This window comes from Nesoenas mayeri (assembly GCF_963082525.1).
Source record: "Nesoenas mayeri genome assembly, chromosome: Z".
Classification (NCBI taxonomy): domain Eukaryota; kingdom Metazoa; phylum Chordata; class Aves; order Columbiformes; family Columbidae; genus Nesoenas; species Nesoenas mayeri.
Window position 1 is genome coordinate 69709120 of NC_137542.1, and position 19626 is coordinate 69728745.

At 45.7% G+C, this 19626-nt stretch overlaps 1 protein-coding gene across 1 annotated transcript; it reads left to right on the forward strand.

Moving 5' to 3' along the window:
• Positions 1–5065: 5065 nt before the first annotated feature.
• On the forward strand, positions 5066–19122 carry AQP3 (aquaporin 3 (Gill blood group)). Its single transcript, XM_080363176.1, has 6 exons — positions 5066–5255; positions 13856–13982; positions 14153–14290; positions 15772–15890; positions 16607–16824; positions 17542–19122. Exons 1-6 carry the CDS (start codon positions 5148–5150, stop codon positions 17708–17710), a joined length of 879 nt encoding a protein of 292 aa, XP_080219302.1. The 5' UTR covers positions 5066–5147; the 3' UTR covers positions 17711–19122.
• Positions 19123–19626: the final 504 nt, after the last annotated feature.

The following is a 19626-nucleotide window of genomic DNA, read 5'->3' on the forward strand; positions in this document are numbered from 1 at the left end:
ACCTTTGCATTTTGCAGATCCATGCCTCCCTAGAGACTGAGGATGGGTTACACTGACTGCTGTCTCCATCTGGGATAGTTGTTTCAGGATTACCTTATAGTCCGTAAAGAGATGCTTCTTAAATGATCACATGGTGTAGACACCTAAAATGACATCTAGGTGTTTTTTGCTCTTAAAGAGATTGTTTCTGTGCCCAGGGACATCTATGCTGAGAGTACCTATGTTTAGGTTGGAGAGCAGGCTCACTCTCCATTCCTGGACATGTCCTCACCTGGTAAGGAAAGTTCTTGTCATTGCTCTTGACTCACACTTTGGGCTGGTGGAGTTTCACCCCATTTATGTGTCTTGTACCTTCAGGGTCTTTGAACTCTCCTGTTGCAGTGCTCAGCAGCAGCAGTGTCTCCAAGCCAGGACTGGCTCTGCAACTTTCAGAAGAACGACTGTCTACACAGAGCAGTTTATGGGAGAAGGTCCAGCCAAAACTATATTTCAAGAGAGCTGTTTGTAATAGCTTTCCTTTCAGATGTGTTATTAAAAAGCTTTCTTCTGGAGCAATTGGTCCTTTTCCACTGTACAGTAGTTATTCTGGTATGCAACTGCTTATAATGGAATATGGCTTCTCTGCAGGAACGGCATGTGATGAATGATGTTTATTCCTGTAAATTGGGACCAGCTTTGGGATGAGGAGGAAATAATGCATGACAAGGAACTGCCAGTGGTAACAGGCTGTGGGCCCATACTCCAACACAACTCTGGGGGATACATCCCTATGGGACATGCTGAACAAGACTTATAGCCTCAACGCAGGGTCACCTTAAGCTCCTAAGCAGTGGACTTCATGAAGAACTGTTTTCAAGGATTTTAAGTGTTATTTCAATTAGCAAATTGCAGTGCAAAGTCCAAACCCAGTTTGCCAACTTCAACTCTGAGGAGACTGAATTAGGATTGCAGCTTCACCTTAAGTTTTTCCAGACACAGATGCCGTCAACAACGCTCAGCTGTGCAGACCACCCCTTTCCCTGAGGAATTTCTCCAGTTTTCTAACTCAAGGTGGAGGGCTAAGCAGACCCAGACATGAAATGAGCACCTGACTCTGCAAATCTGGAGATTCGAGGCGGGATGTTGAAATCACTGCACTCGCCCTACAGCTAAAATCATTTAGAAGGCTTATAAACTTCCTACCCACTCACTTCCTACCCTGCCTTGCCAGGCAAGCTATAATTTTGATTTTTAATGAAATCTTCTGAACATGTCACCATATTGCTCTGTCAAGTAGATCATGGGAAGGAGATGATCAGAGGTATCTTCCAAAGGGAGATTGCACAAGGATGGATCCCATCATGCTTTCACCCAGTGACCTCTCAGCATAACGGCTTCTGCACCAGGTGACCCAGCAATGAGTGTGTCATTACAGATTTGCGTGATTCACACTTTTCTCTTTATTGTATTGCACCATCCATCCCGGATGAGTGAATCAATTTGGCTTGGACAAGATATGGAACCCATCAGTCCAGATTTATCCATTTAGCTGCTTAAGGAAAAGTCTGGTTACTTTGTTAAGCTTGTTTTTTTTAATAGGAAAAACTACATTGCTGGAGGCTGATTCAGCATTCTGCAGAAAGCAAGGAGCTCATGAGCCTGGGTTGATTTTGTGGCACTAGAGCCAGCAGCAAAACAGCTGAAGTAGAGCAGCCAAGGATCGGTTCTTCCTCTGAAATTTCACCTGTATTTTTTGCCCTGGAGTGGAGTGAGGAGTGAGGGAGCCAAGCTGCAAGGCTGAAATGCAAACAGCTAACTTGGAACCTGGGTGTTGGTTTTGGATCATGTCTAGAAATAACAGCCTGAGCACAGCGAGTTTTTTGTGGCATGCTGCATGGTTCTGCAGGAGAGAAAGGAAAGGAATAAGAAAGTCACAAAAATTAACAGAGAAGTGCTCTGTTGGACCAGGCTCAGAGGGCATGGGTTCAAATCTTGGTTTATCCCCAGCTGTTCCTGTATTTGTGGATCCAGGAGATACTGGAAGAAAAGTGTGAGATTTGTAGAAGGAGCAGAACAGAACAGTGTTGTCTGTGATTTCCCTGTTGAGCTGAACTTCCTTTTTCTCTTTGAGTATTCCTCTGGGCAACCAGCAGTTTCCATAAATTAAATTTTTACTTTTCCCCTTCCTTTCTCCCTTGCCCTGATTTTTTTGGCACTGTACAGATTGATAGGAGTAGTTCACTCTAGGCTCTTTAACACCTGATGTTTGAATCAGGACATGATGGACAACAGAAGTTCCTTGGTTGGGCTTCCATAGCTTTGGCACAACCACTAGGATGTCAGGCATGAGTTTTTCTGATAGAGGTTTGGAAATTTCCTTTTTTTTTCAATCCTTTGTGCTGTGTAATAGCATATTTGAATGTCCACACAAGGCAACACTGAAGGCATGGACATCTTACTGCATCCACACACCAGGAAAGCCCAGCATCTCTGAGGCCCTACCTTGCTAGTCTTGCTGCTAAATCCTTCCTTGTTTACTTCTACTGACCGGTGGACTTCTTCTAACAATCAGGATGGGCACTAGTACCCTATGGACCAGTTATTGTGGGAGATGGGCTTGTTTGGAAACCTATTGCTGCTGACAAACATCTTTAACTACCTTGTGCTTAGATCATGTGTCCCTGAAGCCCAGCTGAATGGTATGGCAGGGCAATTCCTACCCTGGCACAAAGAAGTTCCAGAGTTGAGGTCTTTCAGCCCTTACCCAGACTTTGATTATTGCTTCTGAAAAGATCTTCTGCTTCTTCCAGCATTGCATCACTGTCCCTTCCCCAAGATCCTACCTAGATAATAACATGGCTGTCTGTCAGGAAAGCAATTGCATAAGTCCCTGTTGCTCATTTGAAGTCATTGGATCTTGGGCTTCAGTGATTCACCCTCACAACACCCGTGAAGGGAATTTGATGCCACTCTCTCCTGCATACTGATGGAGAAGCCGAGGTGTGGAAAGGTGAAGGATTTCCTCAGGGTCAGGTAGTGAGTCAGCAGCAGATATGGTGTTGGAGCGCCCACCCCACTCTGGCTCCTTGGGCTTGCATCTGTCTAGACTTTTCCAAGCACCAGCTTTGATGCGGGTGTTACCACCATCTTCTATCATCAGCCTGGGAGCCTAGACATCTCCCTTCCCTTTACTAGCCGTGAGGAAGTTTCTGTATCCTCAACTCATAGCCAGAAGGGCTCCGATGCTGCAATCGGGAGACATGTGCTTAGCTACCTGGAGAACATCACACCTTCCCATGCCTCTTGCTCCTCACCTGGCTCTCTCTAGTCTTTTAGTCCTGTTCCCATCACCAGGGAAGGAATGACACCCAGGACCCAGTGTAAATACATCTTAATAAACCTACGCTACAGAACACAGTATCTGCACGTTGGTGGTTCAACAAATCATAGAACGGTTTAGGTTGGAAGGGACCTTCAAAGGTCATCTAGTCCAACTCTCCTGCAATGAGCAGGGACATCTTCACCCAGATCAGGTTGCTCAGAGCGCCGTCCAGCCTGGCCTGGGATGTCTCCATGGATGGGGCATCCACCACCTCTCTGGGCAACCTGTGCCAGTGTGTCACTACCCTCATTGTAAAAAATGTCTTTCTCATATCTAGGCAAAACAGCCCACAGGCCTCAGCTTAGGAACTACCAAACCAGAAAAAACCAACATGCAGCTTCGTTTCTGACTGTGACCACTGTGGTTGAAAAGGGCAGAGTGGAGTATGAAGGAGAAGGGAGTGCAGGAGGTAGAGGAGCAGCGATACCAGACCAGGCCTGAGCACAAAGCAATAAGGAGGTTTTCCTGTCCTCATAATTTAGTTAGCACCTGAGTGTTTCTGTACATTTGATTCCCCACACATTATTGCTTTCTTAACCAGACTCCTGACCCCGCTCCTCAGGCTGGCTGCCCTTTCTGTGCCAAGTAAAGGCCCATTCACCGTGCTTTTCCAACAGGGAAGCTGATGGTTAAATAAGGGGAAGAGTAAAGCCGGGCATCTGTGGATTTGCAGAGGAGGCGGGGGAACAAATCCAGGAAAGGGGTCCCTTCCAGTCCTGCAAATTCGTCTCTGCTGCTCTGCGTCAAGCCCCAGTGAGTCAAAGAGCCAGGGGAATTTTTACTGCTCACTTAACAGAAACCAGATGCCATGGGTGGCAAGCGTCCTGCTAGCAGCCCTCACCCCAGATGGTACAGACTGGGACAGCTTTTGTTACGGCTTTCCCATAGAACCAGCCAGAGTGACACGGGATGTTACTGAAGACAAAAAGGCATTAAAGGTTGATTCCTGTGAAGCTCAGTGAGTCACTGGTCTCCTTGTCAAAGCCCTATGACGGGGGGACTGGTCCTGCACTGAGGATTTCTTCTGGCTTTTCTTTTCTTTACAGCTTTCAGGGAAATGGGGTGCAAAAGCACTCCCAAAGCCGTGAGACGGTGAGACAGACTGTAACGATACACAAGAGTTTGGATGCAGATGCAGATTTTCATGCAGCAAGGTCTGGACTTGCTCCTTGATACCAGCTTTAGCTGGGTAATTGCTGGAGTCAGGAGGTGCCTTGTCCTCAGCCCGCAGCTCAAGTGTGGGAGATCAAACCCTCCTGCCCCACAATTTTGCTGCAAAAGCACTGGAGCGCTCATAGCTTTGCCATCCTGCAGGAGCTTAAAAGGAAAAGAGAGAGGAAAGCAGGGTACCCTAGTCACATAAATGCCTTAAGACACTGTTCTGTTCATACATTTAACTCTTAGGACCTCAGATGAAGCTGGAGAGGAGCAGATATGGTCCCATGTTTTAGATAATAAGTGATGAAAACAGCAGGGGTTTGAGCGGGACACATTTTCCACATTTAATTCCTTGTTTTTATGAAACTCCTGAATCTTTTGCTCACAGATGCAAGCAATAAAGAAAATGAAGAAAACCACCCACTCTGTCTTACGCTGAAAAGGAAGAAAAAAAAAAACCAGTTGAGTTTGAAGTGAGGGTGGAAGGGGTGTGGTTATCCAGGAGGTGTGTCAGGCATCGCCAAACTTATTTATAAGCAAAGGCAGCTGTGTAGGGCAAGAAACCTTGCTGAGGCTTTGTCAGCTGCTGCTTTTTCCCTGACACCGCTCAAAGGGCACCTCGGCTGCAATGGGGAGGCAAAAGGACATTCTTGCTACTATTGAGGAGCACCTGAGGATCAGGAACAAATTAGTGCGGCAAGCGCTGGCCGAGTGCCTGGGGACACTGATCCTGGTGGTGAGTCTGTGGTGTTATGATGTTCTCTAACCCCTGGGTGAAGCAGGAGATTGTTCTGGTGAAGGGGCTGTGCTGATGCCGGGGTTTGCACTGGGCACGAGCCTAGCTGCAGTGCAACCTGCCCTGTGAGGACTAGAGAAGTCCTTATCCAGAGGGAAAAACTAAAGCAAGTTGTCATAGGATGAGATTTGGTATTGCTGGCAAAGGGTGAGCTCTGCAGAGCTTAATGGGTGTTTAGGGGCTTTTGTGTGTCTACAAAGTGCAGGGAGCAAAAGAGTCTCTGTTGAAGCAGCAAATATTTTGATAGAGATCCTGCAAAACTTCCTTTCTGTCTGCCCTGGAATATTTTCTTGGCACTGAAATACTTCAAGTGTTATCACCTAGGGAAACAAAAGCTTCTTCCTCACCTTTCTTTGTTTTCTTTATGTATCCTATGGAGAAGAAGTAGCTAGAATTTAAACTGCTGTAGTGTTTTTCTTTGCTGTTGGCTGCTGTTTCCCCAGGGTCTTATCAGCGGGGCTGCACGACACCGCAGTGGCCCGTGTCAGGAGCTGATGGGGAGCTTGTGCTCATCATGTGTGTGACAGAGCCGTGTTTTCAGCTGACGTGTTTTCAAGTGGCGAATGGCAAAAACCCCCTCTTCTGCCTCTTAATGTTCGTTTTCTAAAGGGATGGGATAGAAGGAATGAAGCGGGGTGGATATCTGCATAATTGACTTAGTTTGAAGATGCTTTGAGCACCCCTGGCTTGCTTTGAAGATGCAAGCAGCTCAGACAGTTGTGTGTGATGAGTGGGGAATAAATACTGGTGTAGCAAAACTGGCACAGGGATATCCGGCTTTGGGAATCTGCATCCAAAAATGCAGGACTGTCCAGCAGGCCATGGGTTTGGTGCTTTGATATTGCAGAAGAAAGGAGTTGATGTTCGCTCAGTGAGTATCTGCAGGTGAAAGTTCCTCTGAAGTGGTTTAAATCCTGAGAAATCCTTAAGGTTTCAGTGGAGTCACTGCAGGTTTATGCTTCTCTGTAACCTGTGGCAGGACTGTATGTGGAGAAATCTAACAGTTGAAGGAGCTGAAAGCAGAGGAGGGCTTGATGAAGATGCATGTGGTCTTGGAGACAACACAAAGGGATCAACATGCTGTCTTACACTTTAATAAGTAAGATCATTTACAAATGAAGAAAAGAGGGGTACTGGGTCTTTTGTGGGAGGGCAGGGGGCTCAACTGAGTCCCCATAAAATGCTACCACTCTTAAAAGAACCTTGCCTCTCCAGGGCAGAGAGGACCTGGGAGGGGCTCAGAACCTGAGGAAGCATTTGGGCCAAAATCATAACCACCCTCCAAAATGAATGTGGTAATGAGCACCCATCAGCCAGGCTGGCTGCTGCACTGGTGAAAGTGGTGACCCTTGGGGGCACAACACCTGCTATGTTTTAAACTGTGTGCAAGTAGATACCTCCCCTTGTTCAGGATGTCCTGAGCTAGTGTCTGGGGGTGAAGAATACACTGATTTTAGTGACACACTCAACTCCATCTCATAGGCATTGTAAAATTCACCTCGGATCTCCTGCAGCAATTCTGCGGTGGATGGAGGGCTGTGGGTGCTCAGTGTCCATGTGGGAGAAGATGGGGTGGGCTGGTAGGAGAAATGGGGTAGTCCCAAACACATTCAATGCTCCTGGGAAAACCAGAGTACATGGAGAGGAAAATGAGTTCCAGGGCAGCAAGCCTGAATATGACTTTGCTGGGCATCAGTCCCTTGGAGCTGCCCCAGTCTATTCTTCTGTTAATGAAGTGGTGCTTACAGACTTTATTTTACCAGAAAAAAATTTTCTTTGCTGCCTACCATGCAGATTCCTTTTCATTTTTTGATTATATCATCTGCCTGAAAAACAGACAAGCTTAGAAGTCAACTTTCTGGCCCTTTCAGGTGATCTGGGTTGTAGTTTGAACTGGAGAACCCCAGGAGAGATTCTGTACCTTGCAAAAGTCCCTGCTGCCCACCCTGCCAGCAGGCTGAGCTGGGTGTGAATGCATTGAGCTGCATTTGAGCCTGGTAAATAGCTGTCATGGGCTTCAGGCAACAAAATACTTGAGGAAAGACCTGGAATCCATGAAACTGTCTTCATGGGAAATGTGGTTTACTGAACACAAATACATCTAGAAGAGGGCAATATTAGGGATTGATTTAAGGTTTGATATCATTCACACGGAAATAAATTTTCTGAGCCAAAGGGAGTGAGACTGCTTAAAGTTTGCAGCTTACTTTACATTTCACTGTGTAATGTAAAACTTGTCCCACCGTGCATATTGGCACAGTTTCAGCTTCTTCCCTCCACCCTTTCACTTGCATAATGACTGCAGCTCTCAAACTCTTCTTGAGCAAGGTTGTTCCAGACCCCTGCAAAGTGCATTTGCCTGTAAGAATTAACCTAGTGCTTGATTTTATTTATTTAATTATTTATTTTGAAAGGAGGTTGTAAATGTAGCAGAATGTTAAAACAAAACAGTGCCTCTTTTAAGATAAGATAAGAAAAATAATCCAACTAAGGGAGCTGAGCTCTGAATAGCGCAAAGGCAAGGTGCTCTCTGCTTGCAAACTGCATTCGCTACAACCAGCACCTCATACAATGTGCTTTTAGTCTGTGGGCAATGTCCTTACTGTTAAAAGAACAGTAATGCTGATTCTACCTTTCTTCTGACAATTAAAATTATTTTCTTTTTTTTTTTTCCTTTTCAAAATGCACTTTCTGAGTGGTACTTTAGGTTTGAACGTTATACCTATGTCAGAGGCACCACTTGCTGGCAATAGTTAAGCAAGGCAAACGCTGAAGGCATTTTTCAAGTCACTTGTTTGTGTTATTACTGTAGCAACTCTCTAAAGCCAGTTTCCAGTGGCCTCTCTGCCTCCCTTAAAGGCTTGATCTGTTTGTCTTCTTCTACTGGCTGTAAATACCAAAGCTGGGCTCTGTTTGGTTTTTACATTTGCAGGAGAAGTAACTTACTGTTTATAGTTGATTTCCAAGTCAGACTAACTGTGATTCACAGCTCTTGAGGCACAAAGAAGGACAAAAACAATTCCTAATTGCTTTTCAATCAGGGCTGCCGTGACTTTGTGGCCAGGTAGCAGCTTTTTGGTGTATAAGTGTGCTGCAGACCACAGAAACCGAAATAGTGAAGTGGTTGGGATGATGAAGGAGCCTCATTTAACTGTTGGCAGTGCAGAACTTGCAGTTGTCACTCATCCCACAGCCATCCAGGGTGGCACAGCTGTTCCCACAGTTGCTGTTTGATTTTTTTTTTGTGATGATTTTCTTGAATCCAGCTGGTTGCATTTGAAAAATATTATTTCTCTTTTCCCCATTTTTTTTTTTTAGCTTTTTTTTGTTAATGCTTTGCTAGGATTTAAAAGGGGCTGGAAGTCTTTGCTGTAAGCATATTGAGTGCTGCTCACCCTTCTCTGCAAAGGCTCTTGTGCTGCTGGGTGTGAAGGTGTGGGGAATAGCACTGCTGCTACTCTCCCTTGGTTCTGCCACCAGAACTGCTCAAAGCTCTTCATTAACTGTCCAAGACTGTTTCGCCTTGTTGCCCCTGTGCAGGAGCAAAGAGGTTTCACCTTTCTACAAACATGACAGTTCAGGTACTTGCCCTCAGGGGGAAGGCAGCTTTTCCCCAGCAGTTCCCAAAACCCCACCAGAAGCACAGGTCTAAAGACTCCTCATCTGAGGGATACCAGGGATAGGAGAACAAGCATTTTTGCTTCTGTGTGTGGGAACAAGCTAAAATAGTGACTTTCCTCTCTATGCCCAGCTCCTCCACTGACGGTTACTAAGGTTTCTTGCACTGCGTGCCATTCGTCTCTCCAGCTTTGCACAGCGTTGTTGTAGCACGTGATGTACGTGCGACAGAACTTTCCTCAAACCTTCTTATCTCTCGAGTCCTGCAGCCCTGTCTGGCTCTGGGACAGCATGTGGTGCAGAAAGAACCATAACATGACAGACCATCTGCTGCTGCCCTTCCCCATAGGTCTGCTTCTGTCCGGGCTGGTTCCAGCCATGCTGGACAAGAAGCCTGGCTCTAGGTTCTAATGTTTCTCCTTGCTTTGCAAATTGTAAATGATCACCAGCGTGCTTGTTCAAGAGATGCTTTGAGGAAGGGCAAAAGTGACGGTTCTCCTTGCCCTGCTCTTGTGGCTGCTGCAGGTTGTCTTGGCCACACAGGCCACGGAGTTGAGGAAGATCTTCACATGCTGCTTGAGCATAAATAGGAATGAGGATGGGCCTGTCTTCAGGTCTACCCAGCTGGGCTCCACTCAGGGAGGGCAGAAAGAGGCCGGGCAGTGCCTCTAACCACTTTGCTTTGAGCAACAGAGGAGCTGGGAGGTTGTTTTGAGCTGCCTGTGAAGTGGTAGCCCTCTGCTCCTTCCCTCTCAGCCTCTCTCCTTGAAGGGACTGCGGGATAGTCCTAAGTTCCACTCTGATATGAGAAGAGGCATCCCTTTGTGTGTTTCATGTGTAAAACCTTCCATTAGTCTCTTAGGGTCTCTTCCTCTGGAGTAGACCCCTGGTTTGACTGCCCTTTTGGCATCTTCCCCACTAAGCAGAAGGCAGTGAGGGCTGAGCAGCCTGTCCCATCCACTGGGTTGATTAGGGTAGGTTTACAGCAGGCTCCTTGCCTAATCCCTGCTATTTATGCTGTCTGAACAGGAAAGTTGTAACTCAGGTAATAACACTCCTGGGCTATGCCAGCAAAACTTTCCCATCTTGATTTAGAGATCAATCTGTCTGAAATCCAAGAGCAAATGCATCCAGGTCTTTTGTGTTGCACCTGAAGGTGTGAAAAAGCGCTGGCAAAGAAAAGAGGAGGCAAACAAGGGAGGAAACCTGGCTGTTGTGCATGGGAGTGCTGAACGCCTTCCTCCCAAGTTCATGTACGGAGCTGCTCTTCACTACATGTGCCTAAAAACTCAGGTAGCCTCATTTCTTCATTAGCTTTTTCCACTTTTTTAACCCTCTAGGTTCCCTTCCTACCAGCCTTGGCTAGCTCTGGAGCTTCTTGTCTCCAGACATTGAGACAGGGTGTTTTTAGCTTGGGTGATAAAGCCACATGGCCCATCTCCAAACACTCCCTGGAGTTTAAGGTTTCCCTGAGTGTGAAGTTTCACCCAGCAACTAGCTATTTTTTCCTGGTGTGGCTGCTACTTCTAGCTGTCCCCTTCCTTGTCCAGACTTTGGAGTTTGTCAACATGCCCACCCTTGAACGAGTTCAACTCACAGCTCCTGCAGAACATCAATTTTGTTATTTTTTTTACAGGGCAAGGATTTGGATCAGCTTGTGAGGGAAGAGCAGTGAGGAGTCTCCTTGTTGGCAGAGAAAACTATTAGATTTGCTAGAGCCCGTAAGATGACATTGAGGAGAACGCTTCCATTAACCTGGTCAATGGGTGCTTTGACCTTAGTTCCTAGGAGAGTACCTTTAATACATCAGAATAATGTGTTGTTACAATTGTTTTATTAGCACTTTAAAACTGCTTTTGGGCTTGGCTAGGGAGTCATGGGAGTATAAAAACTGACTGCTGCACATGCTGCTGTGTGAGGTGCTAACCTGGCTTTCTGTTGGATGGGATGTTCTTACAGTAATGTTTCCATGTGTTGGAGTCAGGTTTCTAAAACTGAGAGTGAGTCCATTGCATGGACTTAAAAGCCAGTGAGATAAATGTTGAATTGTTTTTCTTTGAACTTCCTTGCCTTTCAACTGGTCCTAAAAGCTTCTCTGTAAGCACTGGAAAAGAGACTTAAAAAAATGCGTGCTGAGTGTCTCTTGTCTCATATGGCCTGGGAAAAGTGATTGGAAGGAAAACTAGCAAATAGCAGACGTGGAAATGGCGTGATTAAAAACCGTAACAGCCACTACCACAACAAAACTCTGTAACGTCAAGCTGCTTGCCACAAAATCACGGGTGAGCATGATTTGAACTGGTTTCTGCAAGTCAAATGTCACGGATGGATGTCATGCATAAGAATATCTCTTCATGCTTAGTGGACTTCACTGTTGCAGGATGGAATTGCACACATGCATATCAAAGTTCAAACCTGTCCCTAAATATTACATTACTCTTTATCTGCCGAGAGTCAAATTTTCTACTGTTACGCTGAATTAAGTCAAGTAGTGCTCAGGGCTCATCTGATAAATAATTGTAATGGTGCTGTGGAGTGGCTCCAGGGTGTTTTTGCATGGCCCATAGACTCTATTCTGAGGAAAAGCTGGAGAGGTATTGCTAGGTATAGGATGAGGGAAGAGGAGAATGGGGAACAACCTCTTGAGAAACGGCAGATCTGGCCTTCCTCCAGGTTAACCGAAGGCCTTTGTGGGTGGAGGGGGTAAGCTTTACTCTGTGGTTTCTGCAACTGAAAGGCATGTGGCTAACGAGCCAACCACCATCCACTTGCAGAACTGCCAGTTCTTTCAGAGTGAATAACACAAATACCTTCATCAATTGGAAGAACTTGTGGCCAACCCTGCCAAACTCAGGGTGCCCATTGCACCTTTTTGTGGGCTCACCCCCTCCCTGGTCAGACTGATGTGATGTGTGGCGTTAGAGAGGTGAACACCATGACCAAGGACTCTCTCCAGATCTCTGTTAAAGCATGCTGGGGCTCTTCTGGGGTAAGGGAAAGAACATCTGTCACCCTGGTCATTAGCCAGTATTTATTTGCTCAGCTGGAGCTACATTTCCCTCAGTGGTTTGGGTGTAGCTGGCAATGATGGGTCTGTGTGTTGCACAATAAAGAAGATTCATCTTTCCTGCCTTTGCCTGATGTCTTCTGTGCCATAGTTTCCCAGCTGGGCAGCTCAGAGTTAGGACATTGAAGGAACTCTTCTGACTGCACCTGGTAGGGAGCTGTGCTAGACATCCCCTCTCATCAGATAACAAGTTCTGCAGGTTCCTTTGTTCTTTCTACGCAAGGTCTTGTGTTGGGTACCTGGCTCCTTATCAAGAGACACCCGTGTACAGAGTGTCCACCTCATAAGTTAGCCTGCAGCCTACCTGGCTTCTTCTTTCCCAGCAGACTGAGTGCCATGTTTGCTTTATTAGTAATTCATCAGTTGTCAAGGGGATGGGAGGGGATGACCTAGGTGTGTTTTGGCTTTGCCCCTGATCTGGTTTGTGCTTTTCTCAATGGGCATGTCCAGCATTGGCAGGAGATGTGAAAAGAGCCACCCCTGCTACCCGGGTGTCTACTTGATGGCAATTGAGTAATTCTGGGATGATGGAGATCACAGAAGCAGGAAGTCTTGATGAATGTGTAGATATAGGCATGGGGTTAGGAGAAGCAAGGCAAGCCTTGATCCCTAGATTTGAGGATCTCAGGAGCAAATGGGTAATCCCTGCCCTAGTTTAAGGATTGTCTCAGTACCTGCTGATGTGATAATCTCTGGTATACACAAAGAATCAATTCAGGTGGAGTCAGTGGAAGATAAAAACATACACATGATGAGGATTAGGGTTCCTTAAATTACATAGTGGGTAGTGGAGAGACTTGACCAGGCAGAAAGTCTCCAACGGGATAAGTGATGAACTGAACTACCAGGGGAAACTGGTCTGGGCTGTGAAGGGTGAGCATAGGAAGGATGGCATTTGAATGTGGTTGGGAAGAGAAGGATCACCTGTTTGTAGCAAACATCTATGAGCAAGAGCACATATCTCCCTTAGCTACTAGGAAACACCCCATATCACCCATCAGAAACAACTTCTGTTCTCCAAAGTGCTCAGTGCACTCCTGATCTTGGACAGAAGGCCAAACATCTGGCTGTGCTGGTGGCAGGATGTCTGTGGAACATGGGCTTTTCAATTGGTGGTGCCTGTGCTACGCTGGTCCTGCAGGAACAGGACAAATGTGTTGCCCTTATCCTTTCTCACATGGTTTTGGCATAGGAGGGATATGTTTGGTTTGGGATGGTGTGGGCTGTGCACACAGTGCCCACAGCAGACACTGTAGCTTGGGGCTGGGACAACTGCAGATACCTTAGCCCAAGAAGGCAGCCCCAATCCCTCGCTGTCAGCCAGAGCCACCCGAAAGAGGACTCCATGAAAGTCAGGCTGCATACAACCTTCAGTCATATCTGTATTTCAAGGCATTAGCAAAATTGTCCCTGGCCAATCCATGTGTTACTCTGTCAAACAATTAGCCCTTTTAGCAACAAGGTACTCGCATCCCTCATCTGAACAATTTCAGTGTAAATATCTCATTCCAGGGTGCTGTCTGGCCGATTCTTCTCCCCTATCACCTGAAAATTAGATGGTTGGATAAAGGCCTCCAGTGTCCTGGAGAAGTGAACTGTGGTCTGATCTTGCTTTTGCCCCTGGTTTTGTTTCCTCCTGATGGGAGACAGGCTTGTCCCATGTCCTTTCTCCTTCTCTGCTGACCCTGGAGATATCTAGATACTTCAACTGAAGGTTGAAGCTTTCAAGGCTTTGGGTCATAGGTGGGCTCTGGTGGTGCATGCAGGTGTAAGTGGAGCAGGGGCAGGCCCTGGTCAGCAGCTGACCGTGATGTGAAGCAGAGAGGGTAATTTAAATCTCTTTTTCTCCTCCTAGCTGTTCGGCTGTGGCTCCGTTGCGCAGATCGTGCTCAGCAGAGGGACTCATGGAGGTTTCCTGACTGTTAACCTGGCCTTTGGCTTCGCTGTGACGCTCGGCATTTTGATTGCAGGACAGGTATCAGGTACGTTGTGGCTCCATGTGGGATGGATTTTGCTTGTGACAATGGTTGTGTAGGCTTAGATGGCTGAGCTTGTCCTGTGTAGCACTGGTATTGAAACCAGTGTTACTTGACACATCCCTAGGACCACATCTCTGCCCATGAAAATGCAATAACCATCAACCTCTCTGCAGGTGGACATCTGAACCCAGCTGTCACTTTTGCCATGTGCTTCTTGGCCCGGGAACCTTGGATCAAGCTACCAATTTATGCCCTGGCCCAAACCCTGGGGGCTTTCCTGGGATCTGGCATAGTCTTTGGGCTGTACTATGGTAAGTGCAGAAACTTTGTTTTTTGGGGTGAGATGGATGTTCTTCATGACTCAGCACAGGGAGGCTGGTTCCCAAATCAGAGAGAAGCATTTTCTTGCAGAACAGAGATGTGAGATATTTCCTTACTGTGTTTCTGGCAAGGCTTTCCTGGTCTTTCAATGACGATGGGTTCAAATCAATCTGAAGGTCAACCAGCATTATCAATGTGTGCAAGTTTTTGTCCTTGAGTAATGATCACTTTAAACAGACCACTGGATGGCCTCTCTTGTAGGTACTATTTGGATTAGAACAGATCTTTCAGAAATACTAATCAAATACTATTAGTAATAGAGATTTTATATCTGTGTATTGTTCTAGAACAGTTTTATCTACCTTGTCTTCTGCATTCTTTTGTGTTAGCTTCCAGACAACAGGAGTTTTATCAGCTTTTGCTGGCCTCAGAGTTATTCTGTACTGTGGAAAGCATCCTAGAAACGCAGTTCCTCATGCCTGTTTGTCCCTAGTGGTGTTCCCCATCATAGGGCAGCATTCAGTGGGCAAGAACTGACTCTTTGTGCTGGAAATTGCTCTTCCTCAAATATCAAGGGTGACATTTTGACTTGGAGTTTGCCTCCTTGTGTCTGTTTTTGGCAATAAGAGCAATGTTCCCTGTAGCTGAGCAGGACATCTGGGTCACTGTAGCTTGCACCTGAAGGGAAGAAACCGCCATCCTAAGCACTAGCACCAACTTTCACTTTAGAAAGAAGAAACATCAGGTCTCTAGTTCAACACCTGCTACCTTTCTATTTGGTGGCTGAAGTCCCCTCTTCAGAAGAGTTAATCCCATTTTAGTTGTCTAAACCATGGAAGAGCTACCTTTGGAAAGCGTCTGTTTTTCTCACTAACCTAACTTCCCTCTTATTAACCATGGAGGGAATCTAGACAGCTCACCTGTGTTAGTTATTCCACTTCTACACAGTAGTAGACAGTGGGCAGATTGCTCTACAAGGCAACCTTGAGAGCTAAAGCTACTTATGTATTCGCTTAGAGGGAACTGCAAGATCAGCCCCAATTGTGTTTGCTGCAGATCAGATCCATAGCAATATCTCATGTTTTGACACTGAGAGTGATACCACAGGCATTTTGGGTACCTTTGGGGAGAGATTTGGAGTCAACTTATTGTTTACTTTTTGGCTCCGACTTTTTCTTGGTGCCTGGCAAACAAGGCATTTTAGGAACAGGGACTTGGACAATCTGCATCTGAGCCTGACTGGTAAACCACTGTGGTAGATCACACCCTAAGTTTTCCAAATGAGTGCTCTACAGCAGGTGGTTTTGCAACAGCATGCTCAGGGAATTCTATCTCAATACTCACGGCTCTTTGGAGACTGCAGTTTAGTCATCTTCCAAGCAGGGATCTCTCTCTCCATGCTGGAAAATGACTGACCTCTCTACCTTTATGTTTTTCCTTCCTTTCCACCCTGCCTCCCCCTCACCTCTAGATGCCATCTGGGATTTTGGCAACAACCAGTTGTACGTAACAGGAAAAAATGGCACTGCTGGTATCTTTGCCACCTACCCATCTCAACATCTGAACATTGTGAATGGATTCTTTGACCAGGTAAGAGGGTGCTGAGAGGATGAAGATGCCTCTGAAAAGGAATCTTTTGGGGTGGTTCTGGGCTTCTCCTTTCATTAGAGAATGAAATGAAATTTAAAAAGAAGATGTCCAGAGCTGACACAGGTATCTCACTAGCCCATAGCTAGAGCAGAGCCAGAGAGTACCCTTCAGCAAGAAAGCTTGTGTTAAGGGGACTGACCAGCCTCACAAGACTGGCCAACAGTGAAAAGGACCCCACTTGGTCTCAGCCCTGAAGAGTGATAGCATGAGGAAGGATAATTATTCCTCATGCCCACTCTACTATGGCTGTGGCACAGCCCAGAGGTTGACTGGCTGTGGGGTGGTGTCGGAGGTGATTGTCTCCTCCTTAAAGTTCCCATCAACTGCAAATAGACAACAGCCACCCAGCTTTGACAGGTAGGAAGCACATTCAGGAAGATGTCTTCAGCCCTTCTGGCTGCTGGAACAGTTATTCACAGCTCTCCTGTGGGTAGGGAAAAAGGTGTGGGCTTGATGTGTAGGAAGGAGTACGTTCCAGTCTCCCATTCCCATGGGGACTCAGTCAGTTGTGGTCTGATAGTGCCATGGGATGACTTTGTGCAGGTCTTTCAGTTCAGAGGAGGAGTCCTAAATGCACAGGACTGCAGAGGAGTTAAATAATTAGGTTAAAAGATTAATCTGGATTAAATTTTTTCTTTTTCCCTCTCCCTCCCCAGTTCATTGGCACAGCCTCCCTGATTGTTTGTGTCCTGGCTATTGTCGATCCCTACAACAACCCTGTCCCCACGGGGCTGGAGGCTTTCACAGTTGGCTTCGTTGTCCTTGTTATTGGAACCTCCATGGGCTTCAACTCTGGCTACGCTGTCAACCCTGCCAGGGACTTTGGGCCTCGTCTCTTCACGGCCATTGCTGGCTGGGGCACTGAAGTGTTCTCGTAAGTTCTTGCCAATGAAATCCTTGTGCATCAAGGGGAAAAAACATTACAAGTACAAATAGGTGGTAGCTCTGGCATCATAAAGAGCCTTAGCACCCATATCTTAGCACTAAAGTATCTTTTAGATTTTATAAACATATTTAAAAGACACGGTTTGCTCTGATTTCTTAAAAGTCATAGAAACTCCCGTTTCCAACAGTGAGACCAAATGACCTAACTTTGTTATCAGGGAGGACATCTTGGAGCACCCATGAGAAGTTCAGGTGCACCTTAAACTTGAGCTTATCATAATTGTTTTCAGCAGCAGAAAATGTGGGGCATTTGTGATATTTGGATTTTGGTTTTGCTGGAGAAAACTGAGAGCCATGAGCAGTACAGACCATGTGCTTCCAAGCAATGTTTTTCTGCAAGCAATGGGAGGGATGTTAAAATGCCTAGCCCAGGCGCTCCAACTGCTTCTCTCCTTTCTTGGTGGAGAGGCAGCCTTGGAAGTCCTGGAGCTGCCTGTTCTGAATTGCTCATCACCTGAACTTGCAGTGTGTGTGGGGGTAATATCCACCTTGGAAATTGCTGCGGACATGGGGGTACTGTTGTCTTTTGTAAGTGAATGGTGATGTTTGGAGATGACCAGATCTTGCATTATTCCAGATCCAAACATGAATGTCCGAATGCACAGGCTGCAGCTCTCATCTTGTATCTTTTATTTTTGTTTTCCAGGACTGGTAGACAGTGGTGGTGGGTACCGATTGTTGCTCCTTTCCTTGGGGCCATTGCGGGAGTGATAGTCTATCAGCTGATGATTGGATGCCATGATGAGCCTTCTCCACCTGCCTCTGAGCAGGAAACAGTCAAGCTGGCTAATGTGAAGCACAAGGAAAGGGTCTGAGGAAGCTGCCACCCAGATCTGGCAGACATTCATTACTCAGGACTGCAGTTGGCAAGGAGGAGGAAGGAGTTAAGAAGAGCTTCAAGACGAGCAGGAAGAATTTTTTTTCCTGTCTTGAGATATTCTAGCTTTATTTTATTTTTATTTTTTTTAATGTATCCCTCATGCATTTGCTTTATGCATTTTCCTATGAGCTGCAGTATCATGTAATCTTTCCCTAGTAAGAGGCTGAGGACTCTAGGAGTCAGAAGATAATCATGCATTGCTGTCCAACACCTCCAACATGGGCCAGTTGTTCAGGAATCTGGAAGCCTTTTAGGCTGTGTTGCTGACCTTGCCTGCAACCTTGGCAAACTCTTTTCCTCCAAACCTGTGTCCCCATCTGCAGAGTGGGGATCATGCAAAACTTAAAATGTTTTGCTAGCATGGAATGGAAACTTCTACACTCCAGAAAAAAAATTGCCTGCGATTTGATCAAATGATCAAATTCATGCTTGGTGTTGCTCTAAAGTCAATGACTTGGCACCAGGAATGAACTTGTTTAAAGGATTTTTATTGGGCAGACTTTTACATCTCCCATGAATTCCCAGAACACCATTTGAATCAGTTGATCCATAATGTCAGTTAGAGAGTAAGAATGCACTGGATTTTAATCTAATATTAAGGAAAAAAGTGTTTACAAACCACTGAACCCTGGTGTTCTAATAACAATTATTAATATTGCCAGCTCCTAGAAGAAAACACACAGGAAATCCTTGTTCTATCCAGGGGCTAACCCAGAAAGAAAGCTTGGCTCCCTGTAGCAGCCTTTCTAATTAATCAACTTTGTATATAAATTCCAAGCAGCTAATAGCCAAGTTCCACTGGAAACATGGTGTTGCTAAAGTTGTGTGTGTTCATGTAAATTTCACAATAGTTTTGTTTTTTTTTTTTTAGAGTAGATTTATATATAAATATACTCTTTAAAGCTGTTACTAAATGCCAGGGTTGGGATGAGCTAATTTAAAGATGTGTGGCAACTGACTAGTCTCTGACAGTTTTGAAGTACTGTTGGATTTTCCTGGGGTGGCCTTAGACTATGGCTTTGTGTTGTTAGAGCATCTCCTTTTCTACCTTCCAGAATTACTAGGGTATCCCAGGCATTCATGGCACCTCCTGTACTAGCAGTGCTGCCATCACAGGGGATCTTTGGCTCTCCCAATGCCATATTATCACAGAATATTTGAAATAAGCAGTATCGGTTGTGAAAGAATTTGTAGGTCCCATGCCACTGCATTAGACAAACTCTTTCAAAGCCTGTTTCTTTAACGTGTGAATTCCTTGAAATATGTTACTTTATATACATTTCCAGTCATTAAGATGATGTATTCTTTTTTTTTTTCTTTTTAAAAAATAAAATGTCAATACTCGCACAGTAAAATGCTGGTGTTGGTTCTATTTTTAAGCAGCTCTTGTAAACTTTGCTATGAAAAGGAAGTCATCTATAGCAATAGCTTCCTCAAGACCTCTTCAGCCTGTAAAGCAAAATGGAGTTAACCTTTTCAGGCAATTCACCTACAAGGTCCATTTGTGCTTTACTTCTTTCATTTTGGGCTGGGCTTTTGGGGCAGGTGGGAGGAGATGGGGTTCCTGCACTCAGTACAAAGGTCAGGGTATTGGGTGGGGGTGTCCTGCTGTCAGGCATCTTATTCTTCAGGAAAAAGGATCAAGAGGTGAGCATTTCTCCCTTGCTCTTTGTGCCATTTAACTTCTCTTACTATTCTTTCAATTAATGTAGTTCTGAATATGCAAACCTACTCCACATACTGCCGAGCATCGCCCAGCATGCTTCACTTGTCAGTTTGTGTTAGCCATGCCATGCAACAAAAAGTATCACAGACCTGAACCCAGTGCTCACAGAATTACAAACGTCTTTC

Excerpts from the sequence above, each read along its gene's own strand:
- AQP3 (XM_080363176.1), top strand. The coding sequence starts at position 5,148 with ATGGGGAGGCAAAAGGACATTCTTGCTACTATTGAGGAGCACCTGAGG. Across the intron at positions 13,983-14,152 it reads GATTGCAGGACAGGTATCAG|GTGGACATCTGAACCCAGCT; the intron begins GTACGTTGTGGC and ends ACCTCTCTGCAG. Across the intron at positions 16,825-17,541 it reads TGGGGCACTGAAGTGTTCTC|GACTGGTAGACAGTGGTGGT; the intron begins GTAAGTTCTTGC and ends TTTGTTTTCCAG.